We start from the raw sequence: 20,193 nt of genomic DNA, 5'->3' as shown, positions 1-20,193 counted from the left end.
GCCGACTTTCATAGGTTATGCATATCTTATATTGTAAAAAAGATCAGAGTATTATTTATTTCAGGAAAATAAAGCAAACTAGACAGATTTATATCACTTGTCTTGTGGGCACATACAATAGCTTTTACTAATGTGTGTATGATTTTGTCATTCAGCACAATAATTTTTGAAATAACTCCCAAACAAACCATCAGTCATGACGATCCCAAACAGACCGTACCGTTAGTAATGACGAGGCTACCTCATTTAAACTTTTCCAATAGCTGTATCCTAAATAAGAGGGATTGGATGAGTAAACAGCGAAGAAATTCTATGTTCGGTTAAACCATCTTCGACACCATGGCCATCGTCTCCCGCATTGTAAAAGCAATGTGCTGTTCGAACCAGATTTAATACCATCTCCACAAATGACCAATCTAGAGGATTGTCATCTGCAAACCTGCACTTCATCACTGCTGCCCATTTCATCTTCATCAAACTTATCATGTCTTCACGTGCAACTTCTTCTGAAACTCCCTTATCCATCATGTAGCATTGTATGGATTTCGGAACATCTCCTCTCTTCAACTCATTCTGCCATGCATGATGCATCAATCATATCATATACTACCACCACCATTACTCTCATTTATTTACTGTTTTTTTTTTCTGAGACACGTATTTTAGGGTGTATTTGAAGTACATTTTCATGATTTATTTTTAAAACTATTTTTTTATATTATAACAATTTAAACATTAAACTTTTATTTATGAAAATATACTTTATAGGCCGAGCCCCTCTATCCCTAGCGTAAAAAACTTATGTGATAGATGGAGTATATTTTTATTATATCTACTCAGCCATATTACCAGAAAAACCAAAAAGAGTACTAATGGTTGTTTATAATTTTCATACCGATGAAGTTCCAAAGTCATCCGCCAGTCGAAAAATCTCTGATGCCAGACGTAGGACATGAGGAAGACTTTCAAGAAATTCCATATCTTCTTCCCTGATTGGATTTGATGTGAAAATGTATGATTGAATTGCTATAATAGGCCCCGTTATACTGACCAGTCCATTTCTCATGAATTCGTCGAATGTAGGCTGGTATCCAGTGTGAAACCATCGCGCCTCTACTAAGTAAGCTTCCAACAAATCAGTCCACTGCAACATAAGATGAATAACAAGATCAGAAAATGCACTAATAAGATGCCTTGAATCATTTTTATATGGGCAGAATTAGTAATATACCGATTTTCTTAGTTGTGGTAAAACGTCAAAGTTCTGCTCGTTCAGTATGTCGTAGGCAATCTCATTGATAAGATTGTAAAGCGTCAAGAAACAAATTTTCATGTAGTGTGGCAGCTCCGCCATTGAATTCAAGTCCCATCTGTAATTTATGAGTGTGCGTTAAGTGGTTTGATGATAGTACTACTACTAGATACTCATGATGGCAAGTTAAAGATTGCAAATAAGAACCTCTGGACGACACTTGTGAAGAGTTCAAGTTCATCCAATGTAGCATAAACATCGTAGACATCATCTAGTGTTGTAATAAGCTGTATTACTTTAGCAATTTGTATCCTGAAATATCGGTGTTGAGGTTTGCTAGAAATTCCCACCCCCCATAAAAAAGACGCCCCCAATCTGTCTCTTATAAAGTCAAGCTTATGTCCTAGAGCCGTTTTATTCCACCACCTATATATGACCAATCAAAGAGTTAAAAAAACTTGGGTTTTTCTGAAAAATACCTGAGTTGCAGAAGTTATTTTCAAAAATATGGTGCAACCTCATTTACAACCTCGTTTGCAAAGCCAGTAACTTGTAAATGAACTGTGTTGCAACTTCAGTGGCAACTTCGACCATATTTGCAAATTTCTCAAAAAACCCTACACACGCATGAATAAAAGAAGAATTCTTGACTATCTGCAAAATCCATCATATACATTGACACATCTTTAAGTTCTTCCTGGTTTAGTCCTTGCACAATGTTGAAGTCTAACTTTGCGAATTTTAGTACTTCTGGGATCATGTTACTGCTTCTTTCGTAAATTTCCATGTACCACCTTGCGTCAAGTCTAGGAATCCTCCACTGTTGAGGAAGCTCCAGAGCCTGACTAACTTGCATGCCAAGATCTGAATCATCAATAGACTTGACACACTCCTTGAGGAATTTACTCGCAAAGGAGTAAGCTTCCTCCATCAGTGACTCTCCATCAGTGGCATACGAGGCCTCGTATAAACTCAACATTCCTTTCACATCTGCAGCATGAGATTTATTGAACCTTTCATCTCCAATAAATCCCCTGAAAACCTCTGCACATATATATATATACCCTGAGTTACTAACTTTTTTGTAAATATATTACATATTGGCATCAACACGCGACTCATAACTTAAATATTAACATACATATATGGAAGACCTTACACTACCTGAGGACATATGATATCCATGTTGTCTGAGAAGCCTAAATTTAAGAGCAGTAGCATGCAAATTCTGTTAGAAAATGGAAAGTTTAAAGCATATTTTTTAATATGTTCTTGATGTAATTTCCGGGACATTTTCTTAGTGAAATCCATTGAGAAATAGAGTTGAATACAGTGGCTTGAAAGAGCTTGAAATGAGAATGTGATTCATTTAATCTGGACAAATGAATCTGGTCAGTATATCTGATAGATACAGATTCATTGAATCTGGACAAATGAATCTGGTCAGTATCTCTAACAGATACAGATTCATTGAATCTGGACAAGTGAATCTGGTCAGTATATCTGATAGATACAGATTCATTGAACCTGGACAAATGAATCTGGTCAGTATGTCTGACAGATACAGATTCATTGAACCTGGACAAATGAATCTGGTCAGAATGTCTGACAGATACAGATTCATTGAACCTGGACAAATGAATCTGGTCAGAATGTCTGACAGATACAGATTCATTGAACCTGGACAAATGAATCTGGACGGTGTGTTGGTGCCTTGGCCTCACTATAAATAGTGAGCCTCGACACTTGAGTTGGAACACGGGAAAAACACCATTCTCATTCTTCTCTCTTACTCTCTCACCCTCTCCTCCGATATATATACATACTGTTCTCGGGCGAACTGAGGTGTTGATCGCTGTTGATCGTACTCGTGTCTGTGAGCGGTTCGGTCTGTGCTGTTTTATCCTGGGAGCGATATTGCGACTACCCATCACAGCGTAGTGGGGCAATAATCACTTCAAGAACAGTCTAGTCTTCATCGAAGGGCTAGGCGACTCAGCTGTTCTGTATACTAATTCTAGCGACGGTGTAAGGTGCGCCTTTCTCTTCTTTTCTCGTAATTTATCAGTCACTGATTATTGTGTATACGATCTTCGTGCATGCTATATTGTTGTGGTTTCGTTGGCCTACTCTTGTTTATATAATATAACTGCTCTACACATTGTTGCTGTGATTTTCACTGTGACTCCCAACAATCTTGAAGTGATTATCTGTTATATTGTGTAGTAAGCAAGATGGTTAATGAGATTGTGGATTCTGTTGTTGGTGGTGGTGCTGGTTCTGGGTCTGGTGTTACTAGTAACATCGATTGGACTACGTATCGTTTTCCACAGCCCATTGATTTATCAGGTATTCCTGATAAATTCGGTGGGGGAGTTTCTTTTTCTCGTTGGCAGAAAAAGATGAAACTGTGGCTTACGGTTAAGGGTCTGTGGCCGGTGTTGCAGTATGAAAAACCAGTTGTGGTACAGGAAAAGGCTGAAACCCTTAAGGCATATGCTATGTGGGAGGAAAAGGATGGGGTGGCTAGGGCTGCTATACTAGCAGCCTTAACGAACACTTTGTTCGATGTTTACTCATCTGACTCCTACACTGCTAAGACCTTGTGGGAGAAGCTTGATCAGACACACAATACTGACTCGCAAGGGTTAGAAAAGTATTCTGTGGCTAAGTTCCTGGACTTCAAACTGGTGGATACAAAATCCATGACTGAGCAGGTGCATGAGTTTGAGACGTTGGTGCATGCTTTGAAGGAGTCCGGAATGGACCTTCCTGAAAAGTTTTTGGTTATGTCTGTGATTGAAAAGCTCCCTAAGTCTTGGGAAGAGTTTGCACTCTCCCTGAAAAGACAGAAGGGAGAGATCACTTGGACTAACCTGATGCTGGACATCTCTGTGCAGGAGCAGCACAAGTCCAAACAGGGACATGTGATGCCAACTGAATCTGGTAGCTCGAAGGTCAATGTAGTGACTGTGGGACAGAAAAGAAAGTCTGTCGCTAAGAAGGTGAACACTAAGCCCAAAACTGACAAGGGCAAGGCTAAGAAATCAAAGGCCAACAAACCATGTTGGTCTTGTGGACAGGTTGGTCATTGGAGTAAGGACTGTCCTGTAAAGAAAGCTAAGAAAGCTGAGGTGGTAGCACAAGCAAATACTGTGCTTGGAACCACTGATGGGCCTGTGCTTAACATGGTTGTTGGTGAGGCTGTTGCTTCTGAAACCAATGACGGGTATGTTAAGTACAACCCTGTACTATTTTCCACTACTCTGTCTAATGAGTGGTTGATTGATACGGGAGCTAATGTGCACATTTGTGCTGATATTACTCTGTTTGTATCTTATCAACAGGCTCATGGGATGACAGTGACGATGGGGAATGCTAGTGCGGCTCAAGTTCGTGGAATAGGAAACGTGGACCTGAAGTTTGCTTCAGGGCGTGTTCTATCCCTTACTAGAGTGCATCATGTTCCCGAGATTCGTAGAAATATTATTAGTGGAAGTTGTTTAGTTAAAAATGGCTTTGAACTTTCTTTAAAGTGTAATAAAGTAGTTATTACTCAGACTGGTGTGTTTTTTGGCAAGGGCTACTTGTCAGACGGCTTGTTTTTAATAAATGTGGAGCCTGTTTTAGGCGGTTTTATTAATGATATTGCTTCTCCTTCTGTTAATAATATTGAATCATCCGATTTGTGGCACTCTAGGCTTGGTCATTTAAATTTTGGTGCTCTAAAGAATATGATGAACTTAGAGTTGATTCCAAAGCATGCCATTGATAAGAAAACTAAATGTCAAGTATGTGTGACAGCTAAACTAACAAGGAAACCTTTCCATAGTGTGGTTAGGGATTCTGACTTGTTAGATTTAGTGCACTCGGACATATGTGAATTTGGTGGTGTGTTGACTAAGGAACACTGTAGATATTTCATTACCTTTATAGATGATTGTAGTAGATATTGTTATGTTTATTTGCTTAAACATAAAGATGAAGCACTTGAAAAATTCATTAGATTTAAAACTGAAGTTGAAACACAAACTGGTAAAGTACTTAAACGTTTGAGATCTGATAGAGGTGGTGAATATACGGGAAACACCTTTAATGAATTTTGCAAGAGCAATGGTATAATTCATGAGGTGACTCCACCATATACACCTGAGTCTAATGGGGTGGCAGAACGAAAGAACAGAACTTTTAAAGATATGATTAACAGTATGTTGATTAATTCGGGGTTGCCTAAGTACATGTGGGGGGAGGCTCTGAATACGGCTTGCCATATTCTGAATAGAGTCCCTCTGAAACATATGGACAAGACACCTTACGAATTATGGAAAGGCAGGAAAACTAGTCTAAAGTATCTTCGTGTGTGGGGGTGCCTTGCTAAGGTACTTGTCCCTGAACAGAAGAGAAAGAAACTAGGGCCGAAAACTGTTGATTGTATCTTTCTGGGCTATCTCGAAACCACTACAGCTATGAGATTTTTAGTATTAAAATCTGACATAGATGGTATAGTGGCAAACACGATAGTTGAGTTTCGTGATGCTACATTCTTTGAGGATGTGTTCCCTATGAAGACTGGTATACCTCAAAGTTCTTCTAGTGATGATCTTACTCACACATCTAGTTCTATTCCCGATTATGTGGAAAAGATGACAAATGTGGGGGCAAATCCTGCTAGTAGCTCTACTCCTAATGAAGTTGAGGAACCTAGAAGGAGCAAGCGTGCAAAGGTAGTTAAGGACTTTGGAAGTGATTTTATCACTTACAATGTCGAAGACGAACCTTTGACTTTCCGACAAGCCATGGATTCTTCGGAATCTAGGCACTGGAAAGGCGCTGTGAAGAGTGAGATTGACTCTATTGTTTCTAACGGAACATGGGAGTTGGTTGACCTCCCTCCTGGGTGTTCTACTATAGGATGTAAGTGGATCTTCAAAAGGAAGATGAAACCAGATGGCTCAATAGATAAGTATAAAGCCAGATTGGTTGCTAAGGGTTTTAGGCAAAGAGAAGGCATTGACTACTTTGATACATACTCTCCTGTTGCAAGATTGACAACGATCCGAATGCTTGTAGCATTGGCTTCCGTACATGGTCTTATCATCCATCAAATGGATGTAAAGACAGCTTTTCTTCATGGTGATCTTGAAGAAGAGATTTATATGGATCAGCCTGAGGGATTTGTTGCATCTGGCAATGAGAGGAAAGTATGTAAGTTAGTCAAATCCATCTACGGCTTGAAACAAGCTCCTAGAGACTGGCACAAAAAGTTTGATGACACTGTTTTGACTTTTGATTTTATAGTTAATGATAATGACAAGTGTGTCTACTATAAGGTTAAAGGAAATGAACATATTGTGTTGTGCTTGTATGTGGATGATATACTACTGTTTGGAACCAATATTGAGATTATTAACGAGACAAAGAATTTCTTGAAAAGACACTTTGAAATGAAGGACATGGGTGAGGCGAATGTGATTCTTGGACTCAAGTTGACTCAGTCAACTGAGGGAATAACCTTGTCACAATCTCATTATATAGAGAAATCTATACTTGAGAAGTATGGTTATTCAAATTGTAGAATTGCTAGTACACCATATGATCCTAAAGTTGCTCTTATCAAGAATGCTTCAGGTGTACCTGTGTCTCAGTTAAGATATTCTCAGATTATTGGTAGTTTGCAATATCTTGCTAATGGTACTAGACCAGATATATCATATTCTGTGTCTAAGTTAGCAAGATATACAAGCTGTCCAAACAGAACTCATTGGGATGCTCTAGATAGAGTACTTAGATATCTGAAAGGCACCATATATCTTGGGTTGCACTACAGGAGATATCCTAGTGTGCTTGAGGGATATAGTGATGCGAGTTGGATAGCTAAGAAGTCTGGTTCCAATGGAGTGACTGGATATCTGTTTACCCTTGCGGGTGGAGCAGTATCCTGGAAGTCGACTAGACAGACTATAGTAACTCGGTCTACATTTGAGGCCGAGTTGTGTGCATTGGATGCCACGGGTACGGAGGCTGAATGGTTACATGGACTCATGTCTATGTTACCTGTAGTAAGTCGTCCGCTACCGGCAATTTCTGTTCATTGTGATAGCCGTACAACTATCGACAAGATCAGAAGTGTCAAGTATAATGCTAAAACAAAGAGACACATCCAAGTTAGACTTAAGTCTATAAGGGGTTTGGTGTCTGATCGGACTATTGCTATTGAGTTCATTGGAACTCAAGATAACATAGCTGATCCACTGACTAAAGGGCTTGAGCATGCTGTTGTCCTTAAGTCAAGGTTGGGGATGGGACTGATAACCCATCATGATTCATCTACAGCGGGAACCCAATACATCTGAGAGGAGATCCCTCGAAGTGTATTCAATGTGGTAAACAAGCTGTAAGGGTGGATCGGTAGTACCTTTAACTACAAAGTAGATTCTCATATATTTGAGTCTATCCCCTGCAAACCTAAAAGGTACTGAAACTGCAAGTATAGCAAGAGTTTTTAGAACTCTGAATGGGGTCAAGTCATTTGACGAGATGGTTGCAGTACATCTCTGGAGATGCCCAGCTAAGCGAATGTAATTGTGAGGTCGCAATTAGAGGAAAGGGTTATTCCTTGAAACATTCGACGAACAGGATCGAGACACGACCATTAATGTCTCAAAGCCGTAGATCGGCACCATAGCCTTTGACTTGTCGTCGTCTATGGAGTGTGGTTACACCCAACGGATAGAGATTCAAGGTGAAACAATCCATCTATATCCGGTAGCCATCGAAGTAGGGGACTTAGGAGGGTTCAAACCCGGAAGGGTACCTACTCTGAAAAACAAGTCATGATGAGGACTAATATGCATATCTATATGGATTTGTGGGGGATTGTTAGAAAATGGAAAGTTTAAAGCATATTTTTTAATATGTTCTTGATGTAATTTCCGGGACATTTTCTTAGTGAAATCCATTGAGAAATAGAGTTGAATACAGTGGCTTGAAAGAGCTTGAAATGAGAATGTGATTCATTTAATCTGGACAAATGAATCTGGTCAGTATATCTGATAGATACAGATTCATTGAATCTGGACAAATGAATCTGGTCAGTATCTCTAACAGATACAGATTCATTGAATCTGGACAAGTGAATCTGGTCAGTATATCTGATAGATACAGATTCATTGAACCTGGACAAATGAATCTGGTCAGTATGTCTGACAGATACAGATTCATTGAACCTGGACAAATGAATCTGGTCAGAATGTCTGACAGATACAGATTCATTGAACCTGGACAAATGAATCTGGTCAGAATGTCTGACAGATACAGATTCATTGAACCTGGACAAATGAATCTGGACGGTGTGTTGGTGCCTTGGCCTCACTATAAATAGTGAGCCTCGACACTTGAGTTGGAACACGGGAAAAACACCATTCTCATTCTTCTCTCTTACTCTCTCACCCTCTCCTCCGATATATATACATACTGTTCTCGGGCGAACTGAGGTGTTGATCGCTGTTGATCGTACTCGTGTCTGTGAGCGGTTCGGTCTGTGCTGTTTTATCCTGGGAGCGATATTGCGACTACCCATCACAGCGTAGTGGGGCAATAATCACTTCAAGAACAGTCTAGTCTTCATCGAAGGGCTAGGCGACTCAGCTGTTCTGTATACTAATTCTAGCGACGGTGTAAGGTGCGCCTTTCTCTTCTTTTCTCGTAATTTATCAGTCACTGATTATTGTGTATACGATCTTCGTGCATGCTATATTGTTGTGGTTTCGTTGGCCTACTCTTGTTTATATAATATAACTGCTCTACACATTGTTGCTGTGATTTTCACTGTGACTCCCAACAAATTCTTTTCCCACTTATCATTATTTGTTGAATCACTATTGTATATCTTTTCCAAGGTACGTTTGATTTCTTCTTCAAAATGGTAACCCAGGCCAAGTCTTTGAAAGCTATCAATTAGCTCCAGCTGATCTAACGGATCAACTACGTTTTCAAGAATCAACTTAACATCTTCTTTCAACACCGCAGCTCGAGCATTGCATTCTTCACCCTGTATCTTACACAATGATTTTTATTCATTAAACAACAAAAACCAATAAATCAAACTGAAACAAAAAGCTACAAAGAAATTACAGTGTAATCAGTTCTCAGAGACTGAAAAAAGTTGTAGTCCCAAATGCAAGGTTGGTAATCGCCTGATCGTCGAACTATGGGCTCTTGAGGCACAGCAACCTTAGTTCTCTGAGAAAATGATTTGATGGCAGGCTTTAGGGTTGTAGTTTTGGTAGCTTTCAAGGGCAAATCTCTCCCAAAGTTGCAACAAATCATCACTGAAGAGTATGCAAGAGCCATCTCTACTATTATATATATAATGCAGTAGCTCTAAATGATGTTTGATATGCAGATGCATGAGAATGCTGCTGTATATATACGGAAGTAAAGCAAGTTGGCCAGACAAGTTTACTAGTGCTTAGGCCTTAGCTGCCGCTCTGAGAAACTTCCATTTAAGAGTTGATTCATTTGGAAAATTTCAAATGACAAATCTGGCTAATAAAAAAAACCAAACCCATGCCTAGACACTTCCATTTGTATAATTGTATTCTATTATTGTTCAAATTAATAATAATTAAATAATTAGCTTAGAAAAATATAAACTACTTTTTCTGGTGAGTTAAAACCTACATAACATATACAAAATAACAATTAAAATTCCCTGGGATTTTTTCTTTGTGGCGACAATTTTCATATAAGTTCATTATCTTTGCTGTATGGTTTTACAAGTATGAATAAAATATTTTCAAGACACCCTTAACATATTCTTAAATCTTAATTAATACATTATAAATATTAGTTTTATTATTTTAATGCATATTCATTTTAAGTACTTTTTTTATATTCACTTTTTTAATATCTGTTTATTATTAAGAATAATTTATATTTATTGGAGTAGAAAGACAAAATAGTTATATTATTAAAGTCACTCGCCCGTTCAAACTCTTACGATTCAAACACGGTTGCTCCGGAAGAGTGCTACCCTGATAAGAGGAGTGGACAAGCAGGCGGTCTACAAACGCTTGGAAGAGGAGAGAGAGTTCTGAAAGAACGACCAGATGTAGTGGGGAATCTAACTAAAAATATTTTCGACCGTCAAATTCTGGTCCATAAGTAAAGAGAGAACATGTTTGTTTTTAAAATTTATTATAAAATAAGATTCAGAAGAGGAGAGAGATTAGCTAAAGATAAGATGGATTATTTTTTCATATTCCTCATATTTTTGTTTAAAACTCGAAATAGCTAAGTTATTGAAGTTGCTCTAAGGTTGCGAATTATGTTGGGAGTTCTTTTCATCTTCCTATTTCCTATTGATGGTTCTTTAAAACTAAACATGCAAAAGATTTTGATGGTTTGTTTTGTAACTTGAATCAGTTAAATCAAATTAATAAGAACTATTAGATTGAATTTTTAATATGTCAGATGCTACTGAAATTTTAAGATTCCAATACAGCCAACAAGAAGAGCTCTTAAAATTAGGAAGAGTCACCGAAGTGTTTTGAAATTTTATTCTCTTTCTCTTGATTTATAAAATATAAGAACTCAAAATAAAAAAACCATCGGGTGCCTCTTCTTGTTTAGTACTCCTACTGTTTCCACTTTCCAGTAAATACCGACATCAGGAATCTAAAATTAATGCATGGCATGTGGTTGTGGAGAACGCTGACCAGAAGTAAATTTCATGCTTAGCTACCACTTTGGGAAATTGTTTCCAATTAGTTTCAGCAAATAGTAAGTCATGTCTGCCATTGTGGGGTTGATATCTTTTGAAAATCGTGGGCAAATGATTTTGGTACATCATTATTATATCCAAACTAATAAAATAATACTACTTCTAGTTCTGAATTAGCCGAGAGTTAAATTGAACAAACTAATAAAATAATACTACTTCTAGTTCTGAATTAGCCGAGTTAAATTGAACAATTTTAGATTAAAAATTATACAATACTATTTTAGAATTGTAAAAAATTGAATCTACAATTAAAAAGAAAATTCACTTATATTTTGCATTAATAATATTTTGATATTAATTCTCTTACGGTAAAGATCGATGAGTGAAGCAGACTGTGATTTTTTTAGATTTTTAAAGTTAGAAGCTTGAACATATTTTGGATTTTTTAGTGATGTACTATTTATCATGACACATTATTCCACACATTCAACAAATTTTTCATGATGTTTAAGAGGTCCAATTTAGCCAAGATTAGCTAACCTCATTCTAGATGCTCTAAGTATCAAAAACCAAACCTGCCTAGACACTTCCATTTGTATTCTATTATTGTTCAAAATAAACAATATTGAAATTATTTTTGAAAAATATACACTACTTTTTCTGGTGAGTTAAAACCTACATAACATATATAAGATAACAATTAAAATTCGCCGGGAGTTTTTCCTCTGACAATTTTCATTTAAGTTCATCATCTTTGCTGTATGGTTTTACAAACTTTGTCCTCAGTATGAATAAAATATTTCCAAAAAACTCTTAACATACTCTTCATTAATATACCATAGATATTAATCTTATTATTTTAATTAGTATTCATTTTCAATAATATTTTTTATACTCTCTTTTTTTAATATCTGTTTGTTATTGAGAATAATTTATATTTATTGGAGTAGAAAGACAAGATAGTGAGAGAAATACTATACTATATATTATATAATTTATGTTATATTATTTATTTTTTTGAAAACAATTTATGATATATTATTAAATTCACTCGCCCATTCAAGCGGTTGCTCCGGAAGAGCGTGCTACCCTGATAAGAGGAGTCAGGAGTGGGTCTCTACACAAGCAGGCGGTCTTCAAACGCTTGGAAGAGGATAGAGTTCTGAAAGAACGACCAGCTAATGGGGCATCTAACTAGAAGTCCTGCTATGTAGACTAAGGTTGCGAATAATGCTGGGAGTTTTCCTCTTCCTATTGCTCGTTTTTCAGACATGCAAAAAGTTTGGTCGTTCATTTGTAGCTGATATCATTAGATTGAATTTTCAATATCTCATATGCGAATTTTAAGGTTCGAACATAATCAAAGAAAAGAATTTTTTAAAATTAAATTTTAAGGCTTGAATACACCCACCAAGAAGAATTCTTAAGAGTCAGAAGTGTTTTGAAACAAATTTTATACTCTTTTCCTGGCCGGATTAAATTTAAGAACTCCAAATAAAATAAACCATGGGAGACGCTCTTCTTGTTTCCTGTTTTCCTGTAGTTTCTGGTAACTACCAACAAGTTGGACAGAACCCTGACCAGAAGTAAATTTCAAGCTTAGCTACCTTTTCGTGAAATTGTTTCCAGTTAGTTTCAGCAAATAGTTAGCCATGACTGCCATTTTGGAGTCGACATCTTTTGAAAATCAAAGACAAACGATTTTGATACACCATTATTAACTATTCAAACCAACAAAATAATTGATTTTGGTACATCATTATTATCCATCCATCCAAACTAACAAAATAATTGATGTTGGTGCACCATTATTAACGATCCAAAGTAACAAAATAATACAACTTCAAGTTCTTAGCCGAATTAAATTGATTGACAGTTATAAATAATTATTATTTTACAATTTTAAGAAATTAATATCATATAATTTAAAATAATACTAGCATAATTAAAAAAAATTAATTCTAGCACTCCATCATTTTTATGAACAATCAATGAAACTCATGAAGTTTAATAGTTTTGTAAAATTATTTATAATATTTATTTTAATATTTACAGGTCAACATGATAATTACACAAAATATTTATGTGTTTGTAATGAGCGCGTGATATTGAAATTTTACTTAAATCAATAATCCTTATATTATCACATATCATAGAGATTATATATTATATACAAAATATAATTCATAAAATTTAATAAATTGTTACTGATTTTGATTTCACCAATCTGATGAAATTTATATAGAGTATATACTGTAGAAACGCAAATCTTTTTAAAATTTTAAAGATATAGGTTAGACTTATAAAATAATAAATATACTAAAAATTTCATCATCCACTATATTGTAAAATAAAAAAAAATCACATTTTACAATTCATTAAATGTTAATATATTTTAAGAAATTATGGTAGAATAACACTTTAAAAACAATTTCCAACTCATCTGGATTTTAAAGATATTTTTTCACCCTCATGGAGCATGATTTCAATGAAAATACAGAACGTTGTCCTTGATTAAACGATCTTAAACTCATCCTCAACATTTTGAGCCAAAATCCCAATAGAATAGAGTTGAACATCAACCATCTATGAAAGTTATCATTCATTAATACAACCTCCAAAGCCATCAACCGTAACCTTGATGCTGGCAAAATGTGTAATTGATTTTGTTCTTATTCTTATAAAATAGATTTAGTTTGATAAATAAATCAAAACCATTTGCAAATCATATATTAATAAATGTGGTTATGGTTTTAGTTTAAATTAGGGGTAAACTAGTTTAATAAGTAAAAATAAATATTATAATGAACAAAATAATGAAAAGTAAATATAACAATAGCATGTGTGACTGTATGAGTTGATGTAGTGGTTCAAGCTATAACTTATAAAAAGAAATAAAGAAGACACACGTATAAATAGATTCATATTTTGTGAGAGATGTGAGATTAGAAACTAAACTAAATCCATTTTTCTAAATTTGATTTTATTGATCCAAATTCACAATTTTATTTTGGTTTGGATTGGTTTAATGATTTTGCAACCATATTGCCACCTTCTGGTGCTACATGCCGGCACGGCACGATTCAGAAAGAACATTTATACAGGCTCAACAAGAAGGGAAAAGAAAGTATCTCTGCTTATACCATCTTCATCAGCATAGCCATCTTCTCCAGCATTATACATGCAGTGAGCTGCCCTGACTAGATTTAGCATAATATCTACAAAATGCCAAGACAAAGGATTTTGATTGTCCGAAAATCGACATTTGTTTACTTGTGTCCATTTCTTCCTCATCAAATCCATCATTTGCTCCCGGGCAACATCTTCCGAAACACCATTATCAGACATGTAGCACTGTATTGATGACGGAACATCTCCTCTTTTTAACTCTGCCTGCAACAAAACACATGTAATATCTCCTGACCATATTGCAAATTTGGAATTTCGGCCATCAAAATGTAAAAACATATAAAGTTCGGCTACCGGTTTGCACAAACAAAAGTCGATTTTGCATCTATTTAAATGTAGCACCCAAGTTCGCAAATATTTAGATTTATGATTACCGATGAGGTTCCATAATCATCAGCTAATCGAAGGATTTCACATGCTAAGCGTACAATATCTGGAAGGCCTTCTATAAACTCCATCTCTTCTTCTTTAATCAGATCTGCTGTGCAGATGTAGGAGTAAAGCACTCCAATGGGGCCTCCTATGGTCACAAATCCATTGCTCAAGTACTCTTTCATTGTTGGCCGGTGTCCCCCATGGTACCAACGCGACTCAACTAGCTGATGCTTGAACAAATCGGTCCACTACAACGTAGATTAACAATCTTAATGGCTGCATGCCTTGCAAACTGAATAAAGTAAATAGATTCTTCTTTAAGGAAAAAATTGATCATTAGTAGAAGCTAGTTGGGAAAGAATACCCATTTTCTTTGGTGTGGTAAAATTTCAGTGTTCTGTTTCTTGAGGATGTCGAAAGACGTTTCATGAACAAAGTTGTAAAAGGACAGGAAGCAAATCTTCATATAGTAAGGAAGCTCGTTTATTGCAGATACATCCCATCTGAAAAGTCCCCATATGAATAAAATTATAGTAGTGACCTGTTTTGTGTCATGTATTATGAAAATGAGACAAGAATATTAAGAAGCTCAAACCTCTTTACGACATCTGTGAACAATTCAAGTTCATCCAGAGTACCGTAGACATCATAAACGTCGTCATATACACCGACCAGTTCAATTAATTTAGTTAATTGTACTCTGCAATGGCGGTCCTGAGGCCGGCTTGAAACCCCCAAACTCCATATGTATGAGGCCACCAACCTATCTCTGGCGAAGGGAAGTATCTCTGCCATCCCCAATGTACACCACCACCTATATAGAAGATATTAATTTATATATTTTTTATAAAAGAAGGACTGGATGCTCCGGAATAAAGGAGTTGTCAGAGAACTAGTAATGGCAGTGAGTCAGAAAGAGATTTTTAAGAGCATAGAAGAGATAAATAAGAGGCATATCTCTTCCAAAACAGAAGAACCTCATTGATAGGGAGAATCAAAACCAGGTTTTATCATGATTCTGTGAGCCAAATAGCAAGTTTCCGTAACCATATTGAAACCCGAAATGAGTTCTACCCTCCCACGTTACCATTTTTCAATTTTGGATAATTTTAATTTTTGACTTTGACAAAATGATCAAATTAAGTTAATTAATGATCAGCTTGAGTCAAATTTTCAATGAGTGTTGAACGCAGTCAGTCACCTACTTGATATTTAACCACAAATATAAGTTTACTACCTGGACAAATCCTTCAGCTCCTTTTGGTTAGATCCTTGCCTAATGTTGAAGTCCAGCTTTGCAAATTCAAAAACTGCCGGGATCATGTCACTACTTCTTTTATAAAGATCTATATTCCATCTCGCATCATAACTTGCAATCCTCCACTGCAGTGGAAGCTCTAAAGCATGTCTAACTTGAATCTGGACATCCACGTCAGTAATATTATGAAAACACTCTCTAAGCAATTTGTTTGTAAAGCACCAAGCAGTCTCCATTAATGTCTCTCCTTCAATGGAGAAGTACGAGGCCTCATACAAACTCAACATCCCTTTGATATCTGCACCGGAACACATGAAGTTCCCATTTTCCATGAATCGCTTGAAACCCTCTGTTGAAGATGGTATATGAGTTAGGATGAACAAATTAGAGGTCTGTACCACAAAATGCGCGGTCCCTGTGGTAGCCTCTTTAAAGGCATCTGGTCCCTTTAGGGACATGGCCTTTTCAATCAAAATTACACTGCATACATTTTAATTCTTTTAGTTTATAGGTGTATTCATATATACTTTTAGATGTATGGTCCCCAAAGAATCAAAAAAAAAAACGATATAATTACCTGGGGATATAAAAAATCCATGTTGTCTAAGAAGTCTAAATTCCAGAGCAGTAGCATGCAAGTCCTTTTCCCGATCGTCAACAATAATCTCACCATTCTGAATCTTCTTCAAGGTGCGCTGTATTTCTTCCTCATAATGATAAGCTAGGCCAAGTCTTTGCAAGAGATCGATCAGCTCGAGTTGATCTAGCGGCTCAACAGCATCATCGAACATCAAACGGACCTCTTCTTTCAACATAGAAGCTCGTGCATTGATTGGTTCACCCTGTTCAGAGTTTTCTTAAAACCTCATTCAGTACTCAGTAAAATATGCAATCATATTTGTGTCTTAAGAACAACATATATAGATAAAAACAGCAAAAACACACCGTGTAGTTGGTTTTCAAAGACTGCAAGAAATTGTTGTCCCACATGCAAGGTTTATAATTTCCTGATCGCCTCCTGAGAGGCTCTGGTGAAAAAGATCCCTCGGTTCCTGTGCCGAATTCGACAACTGACCTGCTTATTGTCACAAACTTAGGTTTGCATGGGAGGGATCTTCTCAAGTGGCGGCAGGTGACCAAGGGAGAATTCAGAAACACAGAGGCCATAGTAGAGAGAATCTGAAACACAAATAAGATTCTCAGTGGTATATATAGTCATGTGTACCCAGTACAACACACTTGTGTCTTCAAGTTTGGTGTACTAGGTGTTTGTAGTTTGTCGGAATGCACCAATTAGAATTCCACAACTGGACCAGTGACATCCAATTCGCATAATGTTGTAACTTCTGCCAAACGAAATCCCAAAGTCTATTTTAAGTAATACTCCCTCCGTCCCAGCCAATTCTTTACGTTTGGTTTGGGCACGGAGGTTAAGAAATATGTATAAAGTAGTGGAAAAGAGGAAGAAAAGTGGATGAAGTGGTGGGACCCATCAATTTTTAATGAATAAAAGAGAGATAGTGGAGTAAAAGTAGTGTGAAGAGGGAGTAAAAGTAGTGTGAAAAGGGAGGAAAAGTTGGGAAGTGGTGGGACCCATTGACTATTTTTGGTAAGTTTTGGAATGTAAAGAATTGGATGGGACATCCAAAAAAGGAAACTCTAAAGAACCTGGTGGGACGGAGGGAATACTAGTTTACCACCGCCAAACATGGGTTTAAAAAACTTTCATTTTTAAATTATTATTTTTTATAATTATAATATTTTTATTTGATTGTATTATCACCTTCTTAATATATTTATTTATACTATAATTGTTTAGATGCAAATCTTTCTATAATCACTTGATCCTATTTTTGAGTTTTGAATTTTCTTTAAGAAATTACATATTATGATAGCCATAGGAATTTATTTCAGAATAAAAGGTAGAATGAAAGATTTTATATTAATAAAATTATTAAGTTGTTATGATTTTGAAAAAGACGGAAAAATATCCAGCAGCAAATATAAGTTGACTTAAATTTTTTTAATTGTTAATATAATTTAACTTTTTTAATTCATAATTATTCAGAAATCTAATAGATATCTTATGTGTAAAGCTAGTTGAAGTTCCTATTAGCCTAGCAGTGCTGCTTATTTCAATAGTTATTTAATAAATTAATATAGAATTCTAAATGAATTTTAACTTAAAATTCATTTAGAATTCTATTTTAATTCAAAATTAATTTAAACTATTTTAATTCAAAATTAATTTAAACTATTTTAAGTTAATCTATTTTAATTCAAAATTAATTTGTTATCAATTTTTTTAAAACAAATTTTTGTGTTTTGATACTTTTATCATAAGCCTTAGCAGGGGAACTATTATAAACCATTATAATGGTAGCAGTGGAAGTGGCTGGAACTTATTATCGGGATAGTTTGCATTTGTCATGTCATCATCTTTTTCTTCTTTATTATAATCTTGTGAAGAGAATGATATAAATTAATTTTTTTTTTAATATAGATTTGACTAATGATATCAATATCAACTTTTCATTTATTTGAATTCTAAAAATATGACATGAATTTCATAGAGTTGCTTATAAATTAAATTATTTGAATTTTAAAATCAAAACAGATATTTTTGTTGGCAGTATAATTCTATAAATAAATTGTTTGAGTTTTGGAAATTAAAACGAATAATTTTATTAAAGATTTAATTCTATTAGTGGAATAATCATTATATTACAAAATCTTGACCACCATGAAAGTCGTTTCATGATAGTATAATATTATTAAAATAAAAAAATATCATGATAAATAAATTTTGGTATTTGGTATTTCCGATACTTTACTAAAAAGGGTTTCACTTATATATATATGGATAATATGGATTTGGGATAATATCAATATAAACTCCTATTTTATTTGAATTCTGAAATATAATAGGATTTTTACCGAATTGTTTCATAAACTAAATGGATTGAGTTTTAATAAGTTAAACAAATAATTTTGTTGGTGATATAAATTCTGTTAGTAGGATAACTGATATATTAAAAAATCATGACAAATATGAATATTTTATAATAGTATAATAATAATCGTAATAAAAAAAATTAGATGATGATTATCAAATAAAATAATATGATGAATACTGAAATTGATATCTTAATATATGGTACTTTTGATATTTTACTAGAAAGGAGTTTCAAGCATAAGTGAAATTCTATAGAAGTGTTTCAAAAATTAAATTGTTTGAGTTTAAATATTAAAACGAATAATTTTTTTAACCATTTAACTCTATTGCTGGAGTATGTTACATTACAAAATACTAACCAATATGAAAGTACTTTCATAATAATATAATTATAATTATAATATCCTAACTAATATGAAATCTTTAAGTATAGTAATCATAAAATCCTAATCAATATGGAAGTATTTTTATAATAGTATAATGATTAATATTGTTTAATAAATTTAATAAAAAATTGAATGAAGCTCATCCAACAATAATAATAATTGATAAATAAAAAAATTATTTGATGATAATCAAATAAAATATTACGATAATAACTAAAATTTGGTACCTTTTTATATGGTACTTTTGATAATCTACGAAGTTTCAAACATAATAAAAATTTTATCGCAGTGTTTCATAAATTTAATTGTTTGAATTTTAAAAATTCAAACGCATAATGTTTTTAGCGATTTAACTCTATTGATATTAACCAATATGAAAGTATTTTCATAATAGTTATAAAATCCTAAGTAATATGAAAATCTTTTAGTATAATAATCATATATAAAATCCTAATCAATATGAATTTTTTTTATAATGGTACAATAAATATTATTATTAAACAAAAAATTATATGAAACTAATCCAATATTAAATAGAAAGTGAGAGGAAAAAGCCTTTTCATAAGCGTATGGTCAAGAATGGAGTTCTTTCCAAGAAAGTATGGTCAAGAAAGGAGTTTTTTTTCAAGTTATACCTTCTTGTATTTTAGTAGGAGTATAATATTTTTTATAAAATAATAATAATAATAATAAAAAAATAGGAATATAATAATAATAATAATTAAATATGAGATATGATGACATACTTGTGATATTCCACCGAAATGAGGTTTTGTTTTTTAATAAAGGATATTGATATTAGTGGTAACGAGGAGATCACACACTAACGTGCTAAATTTTCAGAGATACCTTATGTTAGGTTAAATTTTCGACATGAATATCGGACTCGATAATATTTTAATTTCTTATACATTATTTATCTAAAACAAATATTAATATATCCAAAATCATGTTCGAGTACCAAATATTCCATATGAGTTCTTGAATCTAAATGAAAGGATAATACATGAGATAGTATCCGCACCGAACCCGCATCCGTTCTAGATACCGTCA

The 20,193-nt window shown here is 34.5% G+C and overlaps 2 protein-coding genes across 2 annotated transcripts; both read right to left on the bottom strand.

Moving 5' to 3' along the window:
- Positions 1 to 37: 37 nt before the first annotated feature.
- On the bottom strand, positions 38 to 9,654 carry LOC108221540 (terpene synthase 10-like). Its single transcript, XM_064085957.1, has 8 exons — positions 9,386 to 9,654; positions 9,087 to 9,302; positions 2,417 to 2,480; positions 1,927 to 2,296; positions 1,460 to 1,678; positions 1,232 to 1,370; positions 896 to 1,144; positions 38 to 573 (listed from the first exon to the last, which is right to left on the bottom strand). Exons 1-8 carry the CDS (start codon positions 9,602 to 9,604, stop codon positions 271 to 273), a joined length of 1,779 nt encoding a protein of 592 aa, XP_063942027.1. The 5' UTR covers positions 9,605 to 9,654; the 3' UTR covers positions 38 to 270.
- A 4,262-nt stretch (positions 9,655 to 13,916) lies between these two features.
- Positions 13,917 to 16,965, bottom strand: LOC108224147 ((+)-epi-alpha-bisabolol synthase-like). Its single transcript, XM_017398729.2, has 7 exons — positions 16,744 to 16,965; positions 16,376 to 16,640; positions 15,778 to 16,147; positions 15,136 to 15,354; positions 14,905 to 15,043; positions 14,540 to 14,788; positions 13,917 to 14,369 (listed from the first exon to the last, which is right to left on the bottom strand). The coding sequence occupies exons 1-7, from the start codon at positions 16,963 to 16,965 to the stop codon at positions 14,073 to 14,075; spliced, it is 1,761 nt and encodes a 586-aa protein (XP_017254218.1). The 3' UTR covers positions 13,917 to 14,072.
- Between the last annotated feature and the right edge of the window lie 3,228 nt (positions 16,966 to 20,193).

This window comes from Daucus carota, chromosome 1 (assembly GCF_001625215.2).
Source record: "Daucus carota subsp. sativus chromosome 1, DH1 v3.0, whole genome shotgun sequence".
Classification (NCBI taxonomy): Eukaryota; Viridiplantae; Streptophyta; class Magnoliopsida; order Apiales; family Apiaceae; genus Daucus; species Daucus carota.
The sequence above is the reverse complement of the archived record's forward strand: the minus strand, read 5'-3'. Positions and strand labels throughout refer to the sequence as shown.

Bases quoted from the DNA above. Each gene is read 5' to 3' on its own strand.
- LOC108221540 (XM_064085957.1), bottom strand. From the start codon at position 9,604: ATGGCTCTTGCATACTCTTCAGTGATGATTTGTTGCAACTTTGGGAGA. The intron at 9,303-9,385 runs GTAATTTCTTTG...TGTAAGATACAG, and splicing joins CTCTGAGAACTGATTACACT to GGTGAAGAATGCAATGCTCG. The intron at 2,297-2,416 runs GTAGTGTAAGGT...ATATATGTGCAG, and splicing joins TGGATATCATATGTCCTCAG to AGGTTTTCAGGGGATTTATT.
- LOC108224147 (XM_017398729.2), bottom strand. From the start codon at position 16,965: ATGGCCTCTGTGTTTCTGAATTCTCCCTTGGTCACCTGCCGCCACTTG. The intron at 15,355-15,777 runs GTAGTAAACTTA...TCTTCTATATAG, and splicing joins GAGCTGAAGGATTTGTCCAG to GTGGTGGTGTACATTGGGGA. The intron at 15,044-15,135 runs GTTTGAGCTTCT...GGGACTTTTCAG, and splicing joins TTCACAGATGTCGTAAAGAG to ATGGGATGTATCTGCAATAA.